At 47.1% G+C, this 22,814-nt stretch overlaps 1 protein-coding gene across 5 annotated transcripts in view; it reads left to right on the top strand.

The window, feature by feature from the left end:
• The window catches only part of LOC137657726 (integral membrane protein DGCR2/IDD-like), a 94,001-nt gene that overhangs the window by 41,980 nt on the left and 29,207 nt on the right, over window positions 1-22,814 (top strand). For all 5 annotated transcript variants that reach the window (XR_011047192.1, XM_068392172.1, XM_068392173.1 and 2 more), the window contains exon 5: window positions 8,972-9,662. Coding sequence is in view for 4 of the 5 variants with exons in the window: in XM_068392172.1 (XP_068248273.1) it covers window positions 8,972-9,662 (691 nt within the window). In the remaining variant the exon portion in view is untranslated. The remainder of the gene's footprint in view (window positions 1-8,971; window positions 9,663-22,814) is intronic.

Raw genomic sequence — 22,814 nt, forward strand, 5'->3', positions numbered from 1 at the left:
TTACTTCTGATCCATTCCCCTTCGCAGCGCCATCAATGTCATTTCGCTTGGAAAGTTTCTGCTAGTGTTCCGTGTTTATTGAATGACTTTTGATTATGGATGCTTCAGCTTCTTCCTCATCGACCAAGTTGAGTACTCCCATTTTTGTCTGTAGGAGAATTTTGCGTTTCCACCCTATATTTTTATCGTATTACATGAATTTATTGTTGCGAGGCCGGCATGCTTTCGGCGCCATTACATCATGTGTCATCGCTCAGAAACACTTTATTATTTAGTTATTTTACTATAGGAATTTTTTTTTTTTTTATTATTTTAAAGCGTGCTATAATGTGTGGGATGTTTATAGTATCTCCTCATCCTTCCATGGTGTTCTTGTGTGTTTTTTATCAGCATTGTCTTAGGCTAGCCTACCCTAGCTGGTAGCCGTGCATGGTAAATATGCATAGTCACTATGCACCATACCCTTCTTTCACCAAACCTTACCGGTTGGTTGAGGCTGCCTACCCTCCCATGCTGTCGATTTGTCACTGCAGGGAGCTGCGGTCTTGAAGGTCCTTCTGGGAGTTTGGTAGTGTTCTCAGTTGCCCTAGGGTGACTATTTTCACTTTCCACTTAGCCTATATGTGTAGCGAGGCAGCACAAGTCTAGAGATCCTGTTCCCTGTGTCTACTTATGTTTACCCATTGGAATGCCTTACCCCCTGGTCTGATGTTGACTAGTAGACCTTGTGTTGCCTTAACCATATTAGGCTTCTCTCTTAGTCTCTGGTAGGCTATGCTTGGTTGTGAGGACTTGTCCTCTGTGCCCTACTACGGCAGCCCCTTTGGAACACTATTGCTGTTCTAATGTTGTTGTTGGGCCTTCCTGTCATGCTACCTCACCATTTTCTGAGTCTCCCATCACCACCCCCTTCTTCTTCCCCATTCTTTGTGCCTGTTAGTGTGCTTACGTGTGGGCTATCTTCCTAGGGTGTTTCTTTGCCCTTTCCTCTTCCTAGTTAGGCTATAACCTGACTGTACTGGAACTATTTTCACTTTGTCTAGTCATCTCACCCTAGCTTTTGAGCTTTCCCTCACCTGCTAGGTAGGCTAGGCTTGCCTACACAGTTCTCTTTATGACCTAACCCTATATAGGCATGAAGTTGATACCCCTTGAGGCCCTCCTCTGCTGCCTTGGCAGTGCTTGTTCTAAGTCTGCAGTCTCTCTTCCTGTGCTATATCCCTCTTGCTATGGACTCCTGACTCCCTTGCCTGGTTAGCCTATCCAGGTAGAGGTGCCGCCTTCTGTCTCTGCTTCCTGTCTTGTCAGCTTGAGATATCCCTCTTGCTATGGAGTCTTGAGTCCCTTACCGTGTTAGCCTATCTAGACAGAGGTGCTGCCTCCTGTCTCTGCTTCCTGTCTTGTCAGCTTGAGTTCGTCTAGCACTAGCCGTGTGTTGGCTATGGGTCACCCCCTCCGCTGCCTCAGTTGCAGCCTTAGACTAGTCATCTGCTCTTTCCTATCCCACATTTGGGGAACATTGTCCTCTAGAGTTGGTCGATTGCATCCTGCCTGGTTGTCAGGACATCCTTTGAATTTATAATTCTTAGTGTCCTGGCTGTATTGTACGGCTCTCATTATCTGCCAGACTGCAACCCCCCTTTTCATTAGTTAATGATAATGATCAGGTTTGGCAGGTTCACTTATTAACTACCTTTCATTCCTGTACTTCCCCTGATTGTGGACCCTTCTCTATAGGATTGTTCACTCTCCCTCTGTTGACCTTACAATGCGCCAGCTGCCTTTTGTCGACATGCTCAGGGTATTGACAGGTCAATCTTTTCTGGCTACTCAAAATAGTTACCACCTCCCAGCTGCTGCTGCCTCGGTGGCAGCTGTTGCTGATCTAGGCAGTATGATGAGGGAACATGCCTTCTTAGGCTGTTTTAATAGACCTACTCTGGAGGTTCTGGTGTTCCTTTGATGTGATCCTCCATATTCCTACCACACCATCATTATGTTTTGCTTCATAAGTCACTGCAGATATCTGAGCGGTTTAGCATGTATTCTAATTTTATTTTAGATTTAGCCATTCTTTAGTGGTAGGTTTATTTAGGTAAGGATGTATTGATTTTCACTTATTTTAAGAAGATATAATCTTTAAGGCTTTTTACTCATTGCAATGTCTTATCTTTACAGGTTGCTGATGACATGGAGTGTTCCACAGTCACCTGTACCAGGCGGGTCAAGTTACCCTGTGGCCACAAGACCTGCTGTAAACACGCTGACTGCCATGTTACCAATTGATCCGTTGCAATCTGGGATCCTACCAACTACCAGGTTTGCACAGATCTCCTTCAAACCGGCTTCTATGCCACTGACGTCTCCTTGGACGTTCGAGATCGACGTCGGAGGATGCTCCGACACTGGGTTAGAGGCTTCCAGAAGAGCTCTCAACAAGATGCCCCTTATCTTCCTTCTTTGGAACTGAAGGACCTGCTCTTCCCCAAGGCTGAGGTGTCCTCTGTATTTGGTTACCAATTACCAACGGTTCAACTCCTTCTGGTACCAGCAGATCATGCAGACGGTGAAGTCCGGGTCGCTGCAAGTCATAAACCTGGACGCCGACAACATATCTACTACTTCTTCTGTGTCGTTAGATAGAGAGAGGATCCTGCTGACCACGGAAGCCTCAGAAGAGCCATTGGATGTACATCAGGTGAGTGCAGCTCCCAGTACCCTTTACTTTCTACCCAAGCCCCAGCTTCCACCTCCACCCCAGTTTCGATGTTAGACAAACCTTCGCTTCCCTGTAACTTGGAACTAATGGCGTCCATGAAAGCTTTCATGGAGAACCTAACCGCCAAATATGAACGTTCTCAAGCAGACCTAACAGCGAGGATAGAAACTTTACAACAGGCACCTGTTTTTAAGGCTCCCCCAGCTTCGAGCCAACCTGAATGCACAGTTAAGAAACCTTGGCGCTATGCTGAGCATATGGCCTTAACCAAAGGGTTCCTTCACGTTGGGGATGGTTTGGGTTCCAAGCCAGTCTTGGACATGGAATTCTTTCCATCGATCGATAGCTATCCTTACTGCTATGTAAGGCTTAATTCGGAAGAGTCCATCAGGGATGATACTATCCCTAAGGAAACATTCATTCTGGCTCATGGCAAGGCTCAATCCCTTTTGGTTAGGGAGTTAAAGACGGCTGAATTCACCAACATCCAACTTTCTGCCTTTGGCAGGAAACAGTCCACTTTTGTCTCTAAAAGTTTAGAGGCCGTGATGAAAGGAGTAAGGGAGAACAGGCCATTCCCAGTGCTAAAGGAATGTAAGCCGGTCTCTCTAGCCCTTCCTTATGATTCGGACATCTGGGAGGACGTCCAACGTACCTTCACTGTTGGAAAACTGAATAAAGACATTGGAGGCAAACAGTTTAATGAGAAACTGTTTAGGATTCCTGAATCCCTCTTGAAGGTAGAACTGGAAGCTAAAGAGAGACTTTCTGCCTCTTTATCCTTCCCGTCTTATCTGGAGATGTTTATTGGGAACTATTCTCAATCAGATCTCTTCCCTGTCTTGACTAGGACTCACCTAATCATGTTTCATAGGGATCTCCATGCTTTCTTCCTTGCCAGAAGGGCATGTAGAGAACACATCCTAGCCACTGCTACTATCAGATATGAACCTAGAAAAGTGATTCGCTTCAATATTTGGGGGAAGGATCTCTTCCCTGAGAAATTTGGATAAAAAAGTCATGGGCAAAGCAGCTCAGGAGAATGAGAGCCTTATCGACAAGTGGGGTATTTCCTCTAAACAAAAATTTACCCCCAATGAAGGACCTCAACCCAAGGACAAGAGGCCCAGACATCATTTCAAGGGAAGGAAATTCTTTCTTGTCGCGACAGCCTCAATTGCCACCGTCCCTCAGACTGTGTACACGGTTCCCCAGCAGTACGTTTTACAGTCTCCAGCCTTCAACCCAGTGTACCAAAGCTCATAAGAAGGACTCCGCCAACAGGGGGAGGTCAAACTAGAGGCCGAGGAAGTAGAGACAAGACAACTAAAGTTGCAGGCCCTTCGCAACAACAATTAGGAGCTTCTGGTAGGGGGACGACTTTACCTTTTCAGGGATCAATGGGAGTTCGATCTCTGGGCTCACAGCATAGTCTGAAAAGGGCTAGGCTGGAAGTGGAGACAGAAGCCACCCCAGTTCAAGAGGTTCTTTCATTCCACAACCCCCTTTTTGGAGGATTATGTTCAGGACTTTCATCAGAAGGGAGTCATCCGCCGCACAAAATCCAAGGGTGGCTATTCTGCGTGCCCAAGAAAGATTTGAACACTTCAAACTATTCTGGACTTGTCCCTACTAAACAAACTAATTCTGAACGACAAGTTCCAGATGCTGACTATCTCGCAAATACTAACCCTACTAACCCTATGCCTTTTGGGCTCAGTATAGCTCTAAGGACTTTCATGAAACTAGGTGAGGCCATTGTCTAACAACTTTGGAACAGGGGCCTTCAGGTGATGGTGTACCTGGACAACTGGTTATTCTGGGCTGCAACGAAGGCGGAATGTCTTCAAACAGCCCAAGAGGTCATGAGCTTCCTACAATTTCTGGGCTTCCATATCAACCTCACTAAGTCCAAGCTATCTCCAGCTCGGAAATTACAGTGGCTAGGACTTCACTGGAATCTACAGTCACACATCCTCTCTCTACCACAAGGCAAGAGAAAGGATATTGCAAACTCTGTCAGGTGTTTACTTCGTTCAAAAGTACTCACCAGACAGCAACTAGAAAGGGTCTTGGGGTCGTTACAGTTCGCGGCCGTGACAGACCCAATCCTAAAATCAAGACTCAAAGATGCCAACAGAGTCTGGAGAAGAAAGGCATCCAATTCTTGGGGAGATCTTCGCCACAAAACTCCGGTCTTACTGCAGAAGCAGCTGAAGCCGTGGTCCACCGCCAAAAGTGTATCAAGCCACGTCCCTCTACAGTACCCTCCTCCTTACGTGACTATTCACACACAAGTTTCACATCAATGTTCTGGAAGCTATGGCAGTATTTCTGGCTCTGAAGAGACTATGCCCAGAGACAAAATCTTGCATCAAATTGGTCATCGACAACACCACAATAGTACACTATGTTCACAGACAGGGCTCCAGATCTCCTCAGATCAGCCATGCAATCCTAGCCAGTCTCTATTTAGCAAAAAGGAGGAAATAGTATCTCAGCAGTTCACCTCGAAGGGGTTCGCAATGTGACGGCGGACTTCCTGTCGAGATCTAAGCCTCGGGAAACAGAATGGTCTCTATACACAAAATCTTTCTGTTTCATTCTAAAGCAAGTCCCGGAACTGCAAATCGATCTCTTTGTGACGAGCTTTAACAAGAAGCTTCCCCGGTATGTAGCACGAAACTTAGATTCGGAAGCGACAAGAATGGATCCGATGTCTCTGGATTTGAACTAGTAGTCTCACATCTACCTATTTCCTCCATTCAACCTCCTACTGAAAGTACTGAAGAAACTGCGGACTTTCAGGGGAACTGCAGCTCTGGTGGCTCCCAAATAGCCGAAGAGCAATTGGTACCCTCTTGTACTGGAACATCAAACCCCTCCAGATCCCTCTAACATCTCCAGTGCTGCCCCAGGTTATTCAACAGACGACTGTCTTCGCTTCCCCTTGGATAACGAGAACCCTTCAGCTAATGATTTTCTTGCCCTCACGGCTCAAAGAAAATTCGGAGTTGCAAGGGAAAGAATTGACTTCATAGAATAGTACAAGTCCAACACCACAAAACGACAATATTTGTCTTAATGGAAAAAATGGGTTGTGTTCGTGAAAAGTTATCAGCCCTCTTCTATTTCTGTGGACTTCTGTATTTCTTTCTTTATTTCACTACACGATCAAGGTCTAGCCTCTACAACTATTGCCTCATGTAAGGCGGCACTAACTAGACCGATCGCGTATGCTTTTGATATTGAATGCAATAGTGAGCTATTCAATAAGATCCCGAAGGTTTGTGCTAAACTGAAACCTAAGGCTTCTCCCAAGGCTACTTCATGGTCATTGGATAAAGTCCTGCACTTTGCCTCTTCGATAGATAACGCATCTGCCTCTCTGAGGGATCTTACTCAAAAGTCTATCTTTTTGCTTGCTATGGTTTCTGGTGCTAGAGTCAGTGAGATTGTGGCCCTTTCAAGGAATGATGGCCACATAGAATTCTCGGATTCGGGGGAGGTAAACCTTTATCTAGATCCTGCATTCTTGGCAAAAAAGTTACTTCCCACAAAACACAGGGGGCCCTGGAAGATTGTTCCACTACAGGAGGACCCTTCTCTGTGCCTTGTGGAGTGCCTTAAAGCCTACCTATCCAAGAGCCTGGCCTTTAAAGGCTGTCAACCTTTTAAAGTCGACAGGATCTAATCTTTTTTTGAAACAGCTAAGGTTCAAACACACCTACTTCATCAGAAGGGCTGACCCGGAAAGTATTCCAGCAGGTCATGGCCCTAGAAAAGTTGCCTCTTCCTTAAATTTTTTCCAATCTATGTCCGTTACAGGCTTACACAGGATGGGAATCTTCAAGAGTGTTCTTCAAACATAACCTACGTCAGTTGGAAGAGATTAAACGCTTCGTGGTGGCCTTTGTAGCCTACAATGTTATACAGTTGTATGCAAGATCCATTTAATCTGTAGGAATGTGCTAGATATGCTCAATCACCAGGGGTTCAGAAGGCTTCCTACTTTCTTGGAATCACCATCAAAGGACCTGTTTTCACCTAGTTTATCTATAACTTCAGTTCTAGAATGGTTTCCATTATGGTGCTCTTCCATTTCTGGAAAGTTAGCAGCTTTCAGGTCTCCTTCTAACATACCATACCCTCTTGTTACATTATTCTCTCCTCATGCTGGTCATATCAAGCTCAGTCTATGGACACGTTCGTTTTTTCATGTTACATTGAAAGCTCCTGAGTGCTGCACCTGGGTGGCATTCTGACTTGCTAATGCTCTGTTATACGCTGGTAGAACTATCCAACTGCTAGTGGCATCGTAGGAAGGATTTTATAGCAGGACAAAGCCTCTCTGCGATGAATTACGGTTTGTTTCATCTTTTCCCAGGAGCAGCTTCGAACGGGCTTTCCGCTCCAGGAACTCAAAGTCCCTAAGGGATATCGCTGGAGTCCTTAGTTCTTTCAAGCAGGCCCTCCTGTACCCTTGATTGACCATCACAAGAGCTGACCCCTAAACTACTCAAGAGCCTCAGCCTAGGCATTACTGTATGACATGTCGGATGTCACTAGTCAATCTCAATGAAGGGACTCCTACTTCTCCCTTGTCTGGAGATTGTGTCCCAGAGACAGCTTCTAGCCTGGCTCAACTTCAATCTCATTTAGCTGGGTGCAGAATGACTATGTTCTCTGAGGACACGGCTTCGCCAGTTAGAGATCTCGGGTACCTTTGTGGAGCACCAAAAACTTTTCCCCATGCCAAAAGGGTGGATAGACATCCAAGAACTTTGCTTCTCCTGACTCATACATCTTCAGTTATCCAGTTTCAATTGCACAAAGTCAGGATTATCAGATCCTCTGTAACCTTCAGGAAGATCCTGTCAGTAGCACTAGTCTTGAAGATAGGATTATGGCATAAAAGACAAGCCTGCCTTCTTGCTAGCCTACCCATGGGAGCTTACCCACTGGCCCCTGGATAACCTTATTGTTGGTCATGTCGTAGTTACTCAGCAAGCTGTGTTGTGAACCTAGTTCTTTCATGGGACAAGTATCATCCAAGATAACGGTTGCAACATAACTCTATAAGGAGAGGTAGAATTTCTGGCGGTTTTCTTCCTTGATTCCCCATTGTGTTAAAGGAGTAGCTCTGTTATGTGCTGGATCAGTTGCTAGTGTGGCGAACCTCATGGCTAAGTAACTTTTCGTTACAGACAAGTTCTGTAATTAGGTTTTTCCCAATCCTCCCAGATGAGGAGAGGATGGATGAAATGATGCTCCCATACATGTGGTTATATGTTCAGACAGTATCCTTATGGATATAGGTTCCTCCATGACTGCCTACCAGTTTCCTGGTAGGGACCTAACTTAAACAACTGCAGCATCTCCATACTCAGATTGTTAGGAGGGTGATAGAAATCATCACTTTTGCTCTTCCCCAAGACCAAAGTGCATTGACATTTCCGGGGTCAGAAACCAGCCTGAATGGTTTTAGAGACTTCCTCCATTACTTAGAGGGAGTCTCTTATTAAAGTTGAAGGTTAGTATTATGTGTAGGAACAAATCATAAATGTTTTAATCAATTTGTATTTTTATAACTATACAAACCTGAGACCTTTAAGTTACACTGCCTACATCAACCAACCTGCCTGGAAGTCATAGGCTGAGGTCAAAGTGAAGGTTGCACTACCTGGTGGGTGGGCAGAATCTACCAGCCACCTGCCCGCTACTAGTACTAACTACTACTACCTCGTTTAAAGTTTAAAAGCCCATTTGCAGCTTTGCTGAAGTCATACTCCTATTTAAGGTTTGTATAGTTAGGAAAGATACAAATTGATTAAAAAGATTGTGATGTTTTCACAATGAAATTATTTTTTGTAGGTTTTTGCTCTGGAAATTAACTTGCTTTATAGAATTACTATTTTTGTTCTGGAAATTAACTTTTGTAGAATTACTATTTTTGCTCTGGCATTTTACTTGCTTTGTAAAATTACTATAGCTTGCTTTAATGGATTACCATAAATATTTTGCTGCTAGTCTACTTACAAGTAATTGTCTTATACCAACATACACTGATGCAATTACCTTGATGCAGTTGCATCCTAGCTCAATATATTATACGTAAAGTGTTGAATGAAAGGCTTAGGGTAGTTTCTGGTTCAGTGGTCATTGATTTTCAAATATTAGTAGGTATAGTAAAATTTTATATATGTAATTTTGATTTAATTACAATTCTGATGACAGATTATCTCCTTACAGCTCAGCAGCAATATTATGAGGATCCTGATTCTCCAGTAGGCCCAAATGTTGACTCTTGCCATAGTAATGCTTGTTGTCATAATGCTGCTTATTGTAATGGAAATGACCATGTTGACTTCTTCTTGGATGGTCACACCCCTCCATACTCTCTGTGGAAACCACCATCATTTTACTTTTCTTATGAGGATGCTCCTCCACCCTATAGTGAGGTAGTTGGAAGTTCCTATAGATTGTCTGAATCAGGTACATTCCCTGCTCTTGGTCCTCTTATGGTTCAACTGGGACCCTCACCAGGTGAATCATCTGATGGTCAAGGAGTTATAGTTGGAGCCTCTGGTAGTAGTTTTCGCAGATCCCGCTCTCCTTCAAGGACACCTCTAAATAGAAATGTTGTTGCAATTCGGTCTGATGAAGTCTATGAGGATGTTAATGCTACTCCAGATGAGCTCCCACCCCCTTATTGTCCCACAGCCCAACCCCTAAATGATTTGAATCAAGGCATCGATGTTAGAGCAGTTGGTGAACAAGTAGCCACTTGCAGTGAAGTGGGATGTGAAGGTGAAGGAACTATGGAATGTAGTTGCAGTGCAGACGAAGCTTGTTGTAGCTTGTGTTCTCATTCAGATTCAGCTGCAGTCAGGAGTAACAATGCACCTCAACAAGAACAAGCAGTCAACCCATCGCCAGTCAGGTCAGTTTTCAGATAAATAGTCATCTTAGAAATGAAACAAATTCAGTAGTTACTTTGTACGTTGTCTTTTTATGCATTTTATGATATACAGTATCTTTATGTTTGTTTCGACACTAATTTCAAACCCTTTCGCTATTTATAGGGATTATACTTTTGGCAAAGCTGGATGACTAGCCATGACTAGCCATAAGACTTTAGTGAGGTGTAACTACTCTACTGCTAGTTTGGGGGGTTTTTGTCAGCTATCTTGCTCACACATACACCTATGTTGTTGCGTCACATTGTATTGTACTTTTGGTTTGGCGAGAGTAGAGATTCATTTCTCTCTCTCTGCTCAACTCTTAACTGGCCTTTGACTTCTTTTTACTTATGTATTTATATATTTTAAACACTTGTACAGTATGTATACAGTTGGCTCTCGTTACTCGCGGGTACTTGCTTCACGGTTTCGGTTTTTCGTGCATAAGAACAAAGCAATACCTATGTAAAATAATCTATTATTTGTGATAAGATTTCCACACTTCATGGCGATTTCAAATAGCACGCGTTCCTTTACACTGTATCCAATAATAATGCATGTAATATTCACATTTTAGTATCGTACCTATAATTAAAAATACATATAGCGAATTATAATATCCTGCATTGTTTACATTTAAATTAGCTGATCAACCCTGCGTAGTCCGTCGTCAACCTCAGTTTTCGTATCAAATAACTCCTTTATTATTGAGGCATGCTACTGAAGGATATTTCATATTTACTAAAAGAAACAATTATTACTTGATCTATCATTTTCTAATTAGCATACTAATTTCAATAGTTTTACAGTATTTAAAATGCTTCTCTCATATTTTATTTACTTGTATAGGCAGTCGTCAACTTACGACAGAGATAGGGACCGAGACGCGTCGTAAGTTGATTTTGACGTATGTCGAACTCAAAAAGTGAAGTTTCCATAGATTTATTATGATGCGTCATGATTCGGCAATCATCTCTATCATATTTTATCAATATTGTACTTTCTTACTGTTTATCATTACAGACGCTCCCCAACTTACAAACGAGTTACGTTTCCGAACGATCGTTCGTAAGTTCAAACTGTTCGTAAGTTGCTTCAGTGCCATATTTTGTATTATAATTTATGTTTAAGGCATATACAGTACTGTATAAGTATATTGAAGGTTTATATAAGTATGTTTAAGTATGTTTAAGGCTTGTATAAGTAACCTGTATTGGTTTGTACTGAAAAAAACATTTAATAAAATGGAGAGAATACGTACAGTACTGTACTACGTATGTTAGAGAGAGAGAGAGAGAGAGAGAGAGAGAGAGAGAGAGAGAGAGAGAGAGAGAGATTAGTTTACTGAATTGTTTTATTTCAATTTTGACCGACGGAATCATTCTTTGTAGAGTATACGTCACGTATCTTGTGACGTCATGTATTTGGCGGAAGAGCGCTGACAAACCGAATGATTTCCTTTCATTATGTTGCCGAGTAATCTTATTACAGAATTCTCATAATCGAAACACCGAGTAACGATATCAAGTGTTTTAGTGGTCTGTATCATTAGTTATGAGATTAGTAGCCTACAACTTACCGTAAAGTTAAGAAAAAAAAAAGTCTGATGTTATATTTCTTCTGGCGGAAGGCGAGAGGGCAAATCAAGTGATTTTCTTCCGATCCGTTACTATTCCCATAATCGAAACATCGAATAAGGATATAAAGAATTTTTTAATATTTTCAAAGAAATATGAAGACTTAACTGCATTAAAAATCAAAATACAGAGAGAGAGAGAGAGAGAGAGAGAGAGAGAGAGAGAGGTGGGGGGTTGCGTATTCCGTTTATAACTAATAATAAGGTCTATCAACGAACTGTATGAAAAATGTGATACCCTATAATATATTAGCGCTGTTGTAATATTCACTATGAAGAGATTTCGAATATCAAGAAAATTATATAAATCAGTGTTATTCGTACTATATGTGCGCATAATCGTAATACTGCAGCGTCACCTTGAGATCAGCTGATCTCCCAACCAAAAGTAAATCAAAAGTAATTGTTGATTATTGAAATGCTCAAGAAATTAAAAAAAAAAATATGAACGTGCTTTAATAAACCACAATTAAACACAATAATGTCTAATGAAATATGAAGGCTTAATATTGAACGAAAAATTGAATACTGTATGAAGCTTTAGAATTAACTACCCGTATGCGATTGACAGAGCGAGCACACACACACACACACAGAAAGAGCTACAATGATTTCGCATGATACCTAATAATAAGAACTGTAGGGAAACTGATTTTCTGTAACATATTGGCGCTGATGTAATATTCATCTTGAAGATATTTCTAATATGTTAAGAAATAAAAAAAAAAAATGCCAAAAGTCTGATGACGTTATATTTCTTCTGACGGAAGGCGAGAGGCAAATCAAGTGGTTTTCTTCCGATCCGTTACTATTCCCTTAATTGAAACATCGAATAAGGATATAAAATTTTTTTTAATAATTTTCAAAGAAATGTGAAGATTTAACTGCATTAAAAATCAAAATACGGAGAGAGAGAGAAGAGAGAAGAGAGAAGAGAGAAGAGAGAAGAGAGAAGAAGAGAGAAGAAGAGAGAAGAGAGAGAGAGAGAGAGAAGAGAGAGAGAGAGAGAGAGAGAGAGAGAGAGAGAGAGAGAGAGAGAATTTAACTTGAAATGAAATCTACGGATGTTTACGATTTGACTTCCTTCAATTTGTGTTCGTATGTACCGTTGTTCGTAACTCGAATGTTCGTAAGTAGGGGAGCATCTGTATTTCATTTTCTTGTTTCATAGGGTATCATATGCGCTATTAATGCATTTTTGCATTCTATTTTACAATTTTAGAAGTATTTTACCAATCAAGAATTACTCTATATTTTGTTTACCTTTGGCTATGATCAGCTGATCTGAAAGTCCTGCTAGCTACCGTATAAAAAATGGCATTTGTTCCAACACGAATACTTACCTCGAACTACTTTCTTAGGAGTTACCTGTAATCTCCTCTCTACCGACCAGAGTTTTGTGTAGGATACCCTCAATCCCGTTTTCTATGGAGGCCTACCCCGGCATTAGAGAATGTGCCCCGAGGGTAGGCTTTGCGCTAGGTCGAGGTCCGCTTGGGTCGATAACGCCAGTAAGTTCTCTGGTCGCGACGTGTCACCACGTCGCTCTCGTTCTCTATCGATCCTTTGTGTGCGTCGCGTGTGTCCCACGTGTTTCCCGCATGGTACCTTGTGTTCCTGTGTACTTATCCCTTGTGTTCCTGTGTGTTCACCTTCCACCCTTGTGCCTCCCCAGTGTATTCCTTGATTCCCTGCGTTCCTGTGTCTTGCGTTAGTGCATTATGGAGCAAATACGCCGTGTCCTGGGCCTAGAGCCGGTAAATCGTGTGGAGCGTTCCTCTCCAAACCTGAAGTGGACCCTCACTCTCTCTGCTCTTCCTGTAGGGGCAAGGTTTGTTCGTCGTCAGATACGTTCCCCGAGTGTGTGGGTTGGAATGATATCCAGTGGGTGCGTTACGGAACAAAGAAGAGAAAATCATCGAAATGTTCACCCAGGAAGGCTAGTGTTACTTCGCCGCTACCGTCGCCCAATGAACAGTCCGACGGGGCTTCTGTCTCGCCTTCCCCTACCCAGAGTAGGGGCCGAGGTAAGTCCATCGTGGGGAAAGAACCGAGCGTTCTTCCCCAAGAATCTAGTGAATGTGCAGTGGGGGTTGTGGGTCCTTCTCGGGCTAGTGAGGAGCCCGGTAGTGCGTCTGGAGACTCGGCCCTTGTGCTCGGGGGGCACGTTTCCTCCGATGACACCGTGTGGGGTAGTAACGTTGTTTCTGTGTCTTCGCCCCCTTCGTGGGCCTGTGTTTCAGGGTCTTCGACAGGCGGCGACAACCAGGGTAAGTTAGGTTCTGCAGGGAGTGATGCCTTCGGGTGGAAACTTCCTAAGACACCGGGTAGGTCCCCTATGCGTATGGAAGAGGGCCTGGATTCCTGGTTCCCTAGTGTTGGGCGTCAAACCTCGTTCCCAACCCCGCTCACGGAAGTTCCCGAGGAATTCCTGCAACCTTCGACCTCGGGCACGCAACGAGTCGCGAAGTCCCCCGCGGTCCCCGCTTCCGCCCGCCGTACGTTAAGTACAGTGACGTCGGGCTCTTCAGAGGAGTATTGCTCGTCGGGTGAAGAAGCCAGGAGGAAGCATCGCCGTCGGAGGGAGCGGTCCAGGAGCAGGCGTTCCCGTTCAAGATCGCGTTCCAGATACAGCAGGAAACGCTCCCGTTCTCCAAGAAGAAAACACAGAAGGAGTAAGTCACCGGATGGCGATTGGGTCTTCGTACCCCATGAAGCAGAGATACGTTGTTCCCCGGACCGGCGGTCCAAGGATTTCTCGCCAAGGAGACCTCCCTCCAAGCACAGTTTTGACCCTCGCAGGCAGGTTCACGAGAAGGACTCTATATGTAGGCATAAGACCGCGAAGACTCCGGTTCACCCCGCCCAGCGGGGGGAATCGCGCTTCCTTACGGGCAGCCTGGCCGAACCAGCCCAGCTGGTGCGGCCCTCGGGTCGGAAGGAACGGTTCCCGCTGTCGGGTCAGCCCACGGGTTCCGCGTCCTCGTCCCCCAGAGACCTTGAACGGACACTAGTCCTCGCTGGGTCGGCGATGCCTGTGCTAACCCCCGCCCCTGGTGCGGAAGCCTCCGCCGAAGAAGTCCAGTACCTCGGCAGGGCAGTGCCCCTTGTACCTAGAACAAGACGCCCGGTGGGTGTGCCCGGTGACCCGGCCCCCCGGGCTCAAGCCGAGGCTTCGGCTGACGGTAGGGAGGGTTCCCCGACGGAGGACTCGGCCTATAGAAGAGTGATTGGCCTTATTAGGAGGCATCATAAAATAGAAGAACCAGCAGCTACCGACGAGGACTACTGGAGGTCCAGCCTTATACGGTTAATGCAGGCCCCTACCCAGCCTAAGACCTCTCTGGCTCTCCCTCTAGCCCGGGATCTCGTCCTAGGACAAGAGTACGTGGACAAAGTGGTGGCTAGTAATGCCGAAGCCCCCAAAACTCAAGAGTTCTTCTAAATTACTCCAGGGGCTCAAGACTCAGGGGCCGAGGTAAGTCCATCGTGGGGAAAGAACCGAGCGTTCTTCCCCAAGAATCTAGTGAATGTGCAGTGGGGGTTGTGGGTCCTTCTCGGGCTAGTGAGGAGCCCGGTAGTGCGTCTGGAGACTCGGCCCTTGTGCTCGGGGGGCACGTTTCCTCCGATGACCCCGTGTGGGGTAGTAACGTTGTTTCTGTGTCTTCGCCCCCTTCGTGGGCCTGTGTTTCAGGGTCTTCGACAGGCGGCGACAACCAGGGTAAGTTAGGTTCTGCAGGGAGTGATGCCTTCGGGTGGAAACTTCCTAAGACACCGGGTAGGTCCCCTATGCGTATGGAAGAGGGCCTGGATTCCTGGTTCCCTAGTGTTGGGCGTCAAACCTCGTTCCCAACCCCGCTCACGGAAGTTCCCGAGGAATTCCTGCAACCTTCGACCTCGGGCACGCAACGAGTCGCGAAGTCCCCCGCGGTCCCCGCTTCCGCCCGCCGTACGTTAAGTACAGTGACGTCGGGCTCTTCAGAGGAGTATTGCTCGTCGGGTGAAGAAGCCAGGAGGAAGCATCGCCGTCGGAGGGAGCGGTCCAGGAGCAGGCGTTCCCGTTCAAGATCGCGTTCCAGATACAGCAGGAAACGCTCCCGTTCTCCAAGAAGAAAACACAGAAGGAGTAAGTCACCGGATGGCGATTGGGTCTTCGTACCCCATGAAGCAGAGATACTGTACGTTGTTCCCCGGACCGGCGGTCCAAGGATTTCTCGCCAAGGAGACCTCCCTCCAAGCACAGTTTTGACCCTCGCAGGCAGGTTCACGAGAAGGACTCTATATGTAGGCATAAGACCGCGAAGCCTCCGGTTCACCCCGCCCAGCGGGGGGAATCGCGCTTCCTTACGGGCAGCCTGGCCGAACCAGCCCAGCTGGTGCGGCCCTCGGGTCGGAAGGAACGGTTCCCGCTGTCGGGTCAGCCCACGGGTTCCGCGTCCTCGTCCCCCAGAGACCTTGAACGGACACTAGTCCTCGCTGGGTCGGCGATGCCTGTGCTAACCCCCGCCCCTGGTGCGGAAGCCTCCGCCGAAGAAGTCCAGTACCTCGGCAGGGCAGTGCCCCTTGTACCTAGAACAAGACGCCCGGTGGGTGTGCCCGGTGACCCGGCCCCCCGGGCTCAAGCCGAGGCTTCGGCTGACGGTAGGGAGGGTTCCCCGACGGAGGACTCGGCCTATAGAAGAGTGATTGGCTTTATTAGGAGGCATCATAAAATAGAAGAACCAGCAGCTACCGACGAGGACTACTGGAGGTCCAGCCTTATACGGTTAATGCAGGCCCCTACCCAGCCTAAGACCTCTCTGGCTCTTCCTCTAGCCCGGGATCTCGTCCTAGGACAAGAGTACGTGGACAAAGTGGTGGCTAGTAATGCCGAAGCCCCCAAAACTCAGAGTTCTTCTAAATTACTCCAGGGGCTCAAGACTCAGGGCAAGGTCTATGTACCGGAAGGGCGTCGACCAGGACCCTGCAAAGTAGAACCTTCTCTTGACATCCTGGGCCAGGGCGCCTCGGAGGACAGAGCCTCTTCAGCCCCAGTTTGTTTTTCTCCATCGGAGGCCGCCATGATGGAAGAAATGTCGAGGGACCTGGTGCAAGCTCCTCTTGGCTGGACTGGTGGGCTTCCACCCTAGTAGGGGTGCAAGCCACGTTTGATCCTACAGACCCGGAACAGCAAAACCTCCTGAGGGAACTTATCACCTCCGGGGGCAGGACGCTAAAGTTCCTGACATACCAATCTCTCGCCCTGACAGCGAATTGGGTACTCCGCAAGAGAGACACCATCCTGGCAAAGGTGTCCCGAAAGGTCCCAGACAGGGAGGCGCGGGCCATGAGGAGCCTTCCCTTGTGGGGTGACTCCTTGTTCCCCTTAAAAGACTTAGAAACCATTATGGAGAAGGTGTCTAAGAGAAAAGATTTAAGCACCCCCAGGCCTACGCCTACAAGGAGACCACCCTACAAGAGGTCAATCTCAGACAGTGCCGCGACGGCTCAGGCCTCCCCTAGCATGACGAGGAGAGAAGCTCCTTCTTCCTCCTGGTCCTCAGCACATCAGCCCCCCCGTAGGGGGACCCCAGCAGCTTCAGCCTCCTTTAGGACAGGTTATTCTGCCTCCAGGAGAGGCCGTTCAGGCCGCTCCTCCAGAAGGAGATAAGAGTGGGAGGCCCCCTATCCCTGCCCAAGCCTCAGGTTGGGGGATGCCTCAGACTATTTTGGCAAGCATGGAAGGCTCACGGAGCAGAGCCCTGGACAGTGTCCGTACTGAAGGAGGGCTACAGGTTACCGTTCTTAGCAGAACCACCCCCTCTAATCCCGGCCAGCCAGGCGGAGTGGCTGGTACCCAAGGACCCGTTGAAGAGGACCGCCCTTCAAGAGGAAGTGTCCTCCATGTTGGAGAAGGGCGCCATGGAGGAAATTCTACACCCAGGCCTGGGTTTCTACAGTCGTCTGTTCCTGGTAGAAAAGGCGACAGGGGGGTGAAGGCCGGTTATAGATCTGTCGGCTCTCAACAAGTTCATAAAGAAGACAGACTTCAAAATGGACACTCCGAAGTCAGTCCTACTGTCCTTGAGGGAGAAAGATTACATGATGACCATAGACCTCAAGGACGCCTACTTCCAAATTCCGGTCCACCCCTCGAGTCGAAAGTTTCTCCGGGTGAAATGGGGTTCCCAGATCATGCAATTCAAGACCCTTTGCTTCGGATTGTCAACAGCGCCCCAGGTGTTCACGAGAGTCTTCACGACTGTCTCAGTGTGGGCTCACGAACGAGGCATTCGCCTCATCCGATACCTGGACGACTGGTTGCTTCTTTCCTCCTCGAAGGACCTCTTGAAGGAGCAAGGAATGAAACTCCTCCAGTTTTGCAAGGATCTGGGCATCGTGATCAACCCGGAAAAATCAAACCTATCCCCCTCCACCAGAATGACCTACTTGGGGATGACTCTAGATACCATTCTGGGAAAAGCCTTCCCTTCAGAAGACAGAGTAAACAATCTTATGGAGATCGTTCGCCCGTTCCTATCGGGGCGCCCCAGGAGAGCGAAGGACTGGCAAAGACTGATAGGTCATCTGGTGTCGTTGGAGAAACTGGTTCCCCAGGGGAGAATCAGGCTCAGAGCCGTCCAATGGAACCTGAAGAACCTCTGGTGCCAACTGGACTCGCAACAAGTACTAATCCCAGTCCTACCAAACACGAGGCCCTCCCTGGAATGGTGGCATTGCAGGTCGAACTCACTCAAGGGGATGCCCTTCGCGAACGACCCCACCGAGTTACTACTGTTCACAGATGCCTCCAACCAAGGATGGGGAGCCCATCTCCTCGACGAGACAGCGAGAGGAACCTGGATGGACGGGGAAAAGGAACTCCATATCAATGTCCTAGAGTTGAAGGCAGTCCAGAAGGCTTGCCTACACTTCGCAGATCTACTAAGGGGAAACACTGTGGCGTTGATGTGCGACAACGCCACAGTAGTAGCATACATAAAGAAGCAAGGAGTTTTGAAGTCGAGGGAGTTGTGCGATCTCACCATAAAGATTCTAGATTGGGCAGAAGCGAACCAGGTTGTGTTATTAGCAAGGTTCATTCCCGGGAAAAAGAATATGCTGGCCGAGGGTCTCAGCAGAGTGGGCCAAATAGTAGGGACAGAGTGGTCCCTCCCAGAAGTAGCCAAGCTCATCATCCAACGTTGGGGTTCCCCGGTGATGGACCTCTTTGCAACCAAACTGAACGCTCAACTCCCCGTATATTGTTCTCCTGTACCAGATCCGAAGGCAGCCTTAGAAGATGCCTTTCAGCACAGGTGGGACAACCTAGACGTGTACGCTTTTCCCCCCTTCACGTTGATAAGGCAAGTGCTCAACAGAGTAAGGACGGCCCGAAACCTAAAGATGACTTTGGTAGCGCCCTGGTGGCCGGAGAGAGAGTGGTTCGCAGACCTAAAAGACCTGGCGAGTCAACCTCCGTGGCCACTCCCCGACAGGTCAGACCTTCTACACCAACCACATTTTCTCAGATTTCACGACAACCCACAGTCTCTACGTCTTCACGCCTGGAGACTATCGAGCGACTCCTGAAGAAGGAAGGGTATTCATCAGCTACTGCTAAGAGAATGTCGCTATACCTGAGAAGGTCTTCAGCTGCGGTCTACCAAGCTAAGTGGGCCTCCTTCATGAAGTGGTGCGCTTCGAGGCACATTAAACCCCTCAAAGCCTCAGTCCCAGACATAGCGGATTTTCTGGTATATCTCAGAGACAAAATGGGAATGTCAATCCCAGCCATAAAAGGGGTACAGGCCGCCTTGGGCCAAGTCTTCCTCCTGAAGGGCATCGACCTGGGCTCCTCTAGGCACATCGCGATGCTTGTCAAGAGCTTCGAGCAGTCCTGCCCCCCACAAGCAGCTAGGGTGCCTCAGTGGGACTTAGCTAAGGTCCTGAAGATGTTGAGTGGCCCCCCCTTCGAACCTTTGAAAGATATCTTGGACAGGGATCTCACTCTCAAGACGGTCTTTTTGCTGGCCTTGGCGTCCGCTAAGAGAGTAGGAGAGATCCATGGACTGTCTTATGACGTCTCTCATTCGAGGGGGTGGAAAGAAGTATCTTTCAAGTTCGTTCCTTCTTTTGTGGCGAAGACCCAGAGCCCAGCTGTCTGGGATCCAAAATTCGAAGGTTTCTCCATACCAGCCATCCCTAGGACGGGTAATGCTGAGGATTTAAAATTGTGTCCGGTCCGTGTCGTTAGGAAATACCTTGAAAGAACGGCTCATCTCTGGCCAGGCATCAAGAGCCTCTTAGTCTCCACGGGTGTTACTAAGAAACAAGTATCCAAGAACACCATTTCCTTCTGGTTGAGACAAGTTATTGCCAGGGCCTACAAGGAAGAAGATCTGGCCGTGCCAGGCGTCCCCAGACCTCATGACATCAGAGGTCTGAGCACGTCCTTAGCCTTTGAGAAAAACATGGCAGTGGGTCAGATCCTTCGGGCAGGTACTTGGACTAACCAGTCGACTTTTACTGCCCATTACCTCAAGGACTACTCGAGGAAGTCCTTAGACGGGTTCTCCATTGGGACAGTCATCTCCGCCCTCCAAGTGGTTTAACGGTAAAAGCCCCAGGCTCAATCGCGGATAGCAAACCGGGAGACACAGGTTCGTTCCCTTTCATCCTCCCCAGTTGTTCCCTATCCTCATCGGAGATAACCATCTTGTACCATTGGATAACACGTTCTTCACAACTACGTTACTGGATGCAACATCAGAAGTAGTTTTTCAAAGGGTGAGTACTTAGACACTAACGTGAGCTCTTTGTGTAGTTACCCTCTCGTCCGTTTTCTAGTTTGTACCGTTATACCTAGGCCTCTTGGCCTCCGCTTACTGGGTCCGTAGGTCAGAATGGCACTCCCGCCTCCTAAAGTGTAAGTCTCCTAAGAAAGTAGTTCGAGGTAAGTATTCGTGTTGGAACAAATCAAAAATTTAAAGTAATTTTTATTTTTCCTAACATACTTACCGAGAACTACTTTCGGGTAATGGCCCTCCCTTCCTTCCCCGAGTGCCTCTCTACCCTTGCAAGTATTGTATTGTGCTACATCATAGAACTTACTGGCGTTATCGACCCAAGCGGACCTCGACCTAGCGCAAAGCCTACCCTCGGGGCACATTCTCTAATGCCGGGGTAGGCCTCCATAGAAAACGGGATTGAGGGTATCCTACACAAAACTCTTGTCGGTAGAGAGGAGATTACAGGTAACTCCTAAGAAAGTAGTTCTCGGTAAGTATGTTGGGAAAAATAAAAATTACTTAAAATTTTTGATATTTTTTATATAATTTCTTAATTTATTTGAAATATTTTCATGATGAATATTACATCAGCGTGAGCCTGGATAGAGCGTCCGCCGTCACATTGCGGAACCCTTGGAGGTGAATCGCTGATAAATGCCATCTCTTCTTTTCCGCTAGGCGGAAGATGGACAACATCACGTGGTTGATTTGGGGCGATCTCGAGCCTTGACGATTCAGACATCTCATTATCACCTCGCTGTTCAGGATCAGTCTTATATGGGCTAATTTGCGAGGGCAGAGTTTTTTTTCAGTGTCAAAAAGACTGCCATGGCCTCCAAAAAGTTGATGTGAAAGGTCTTGAATAGTGAAGACCAAGTCCCTTGGACTTTCCGTTGATGGGAGTGACCTCCCCATCCTTCCTTCGAGGCATCCGTGTGGATGGTGACTGACGGTGGAGGTGGTTGCAAGGGCACGGTCCTCTTTAGGTTCTTGGCCTTCGACCATGGCTTGAGAAGTGATCGTAGCAGGGTCGGTATCGGTCCTCTTAGATCTCTTCAAGCGTTTGGTGCATATTTTCTCCAGACTCCTGACGCATCTTTTAGCTGTGTTCTTAGCACTGGGTCTGTCACTGATGCAAACTGGAGAGAGCCCAGTACTCTTTCCCGTTGGCGTCTTGAGATCCTGTCGCATTTCAGTAGTCTCTTGACAGATCCTGCTATCTCCCTCCTCTTCCCTGGGGGAATAGAGAGACGGTGTGACTTCAAGTTCCAATGGACTCCAAGCCGTTGAAACTCTTGAGCTGGAGATAGTTGAGACTTCTTGACGTTGATCTTGAATCCCAGATGTTCCAGGAACTGGATCACTTTGTTGGATGCTTGCATACATTCCGTCCTGGATGCAGCCCACACCAGCCAATCGTCCAGGTACGCTACTACCTGGACACCTTCTAGGCGTAGTTGTTGAACGACTGTGTCTGCAAGCTTTGTAAAAATCTTTGGGGCTATGTTTAGTCCGAAGGGCATGGCTCTAAAGATGTACTTCTTCTTCTGTAGCCTGAATCCTAGGTAGGAGGAGAGAGGGCGGTTGACTGGAATATGCCAGTAGGCATTTGTCAGGTCTATCGAGACAGTGTACGCCCCTTTTGGTAGCAGGGTCCTTATGTGTTGAAGGGTTAACATCCTGAACTTGTAGTTTTCTATGAACTTGTTGAGTGGCGACAAGTCCAGGATGACTCTGAGTTTGTCTGAGTCCTTCTTGGGAACACAAAACAGCCTTCCTTGGAATTTGATGGACTTTGCTCTCCTTATCACCTGCTTGCTCAAAAGTTCTAGGGTGTATTCTTCCAGTACGGGGGTAGAGTGTTGGAAGAATTGAGGGAATGGTGGTGGAGCCTCATTCCAGCTCCATCCAAGTCCGTTCTTGATTAGGCTGTTGGCCCAAGGATCGAAGGTCCAACAATTCTGAAATTGTTGGAGTCTCCCTCCTACCCGAAGCAACTCATTGCTTCTGGTCTCCGGAGGATTTACCTCCTTTACCGCATCCTCCCTTACCACCCTTACCTCTTGGGGGGTATCTAGTCCTTATCTTCCTTGGGCAGGGCTAAAGATAAAGGTCTACACTCATCGAGTGTAGGGTAAGGTTTGCCAGCCTCTATTGCCTTCATGACTGCCTTAAAACCCTTTGACGTAAAGAGAAAGGCTAGCGAAGCTGGTGCAAGAAAGGTGGGATGTTTCTTGCTAAGGGCTGACACTTTCGAGTTAGTGAAGCCCTTCTGCTTCAGGCTACTTGGTAAAAGAGCCTGAGCTTTCTCGTGGTCAAGTACTATGACCTTCAGTTCTGTCTCCTCCTTGGATGTTGGTTCCGTCTTCAGACGGACGAAGCAGTCTGGGTAGGACTGAAAGCTGGGCCAGAATTCGACTTCCTCAATAAGGATAGTCCCCAACTTCTCTGATATGAAGATCATGCCGCTGATAATAGGCATGTATTCTGCATACCTCCAGGGATTAACATCAGAGCAAGGTGGAAGATCTTGAACTTGTGAGACCCACGGGACGCGGTGAGATGGGCCATTTTTCTTTCCCATTTAGCTTCCCTTTCTTCGTTTTGTTTGCAAATACTTTCCATCATTGCCATGAGACTGGCCATTGCCTGTCTCATGTCATCTGATGGAGGGGCAGAAGACGCAGACGGTAACGGCTCTGGGGCCGGAACTGACGAAAGGGACT

Source organism: Palaemon carinicauda, chromosome 18 (genome assembly GCF_036898095.1).
Source record: "Palaemon carinicauda isolate YSFRI2023 chromosome 18, ASM3689809v2, whole genome shotgun sequence".
In the NCBI taxonomy this organism is placed as follows: Eukaryota; Metazoa; Arthropoda; class Malacostraca; order Decapoda; family Palaemonidae; genus Palaemon; species Palaemon carinicauda.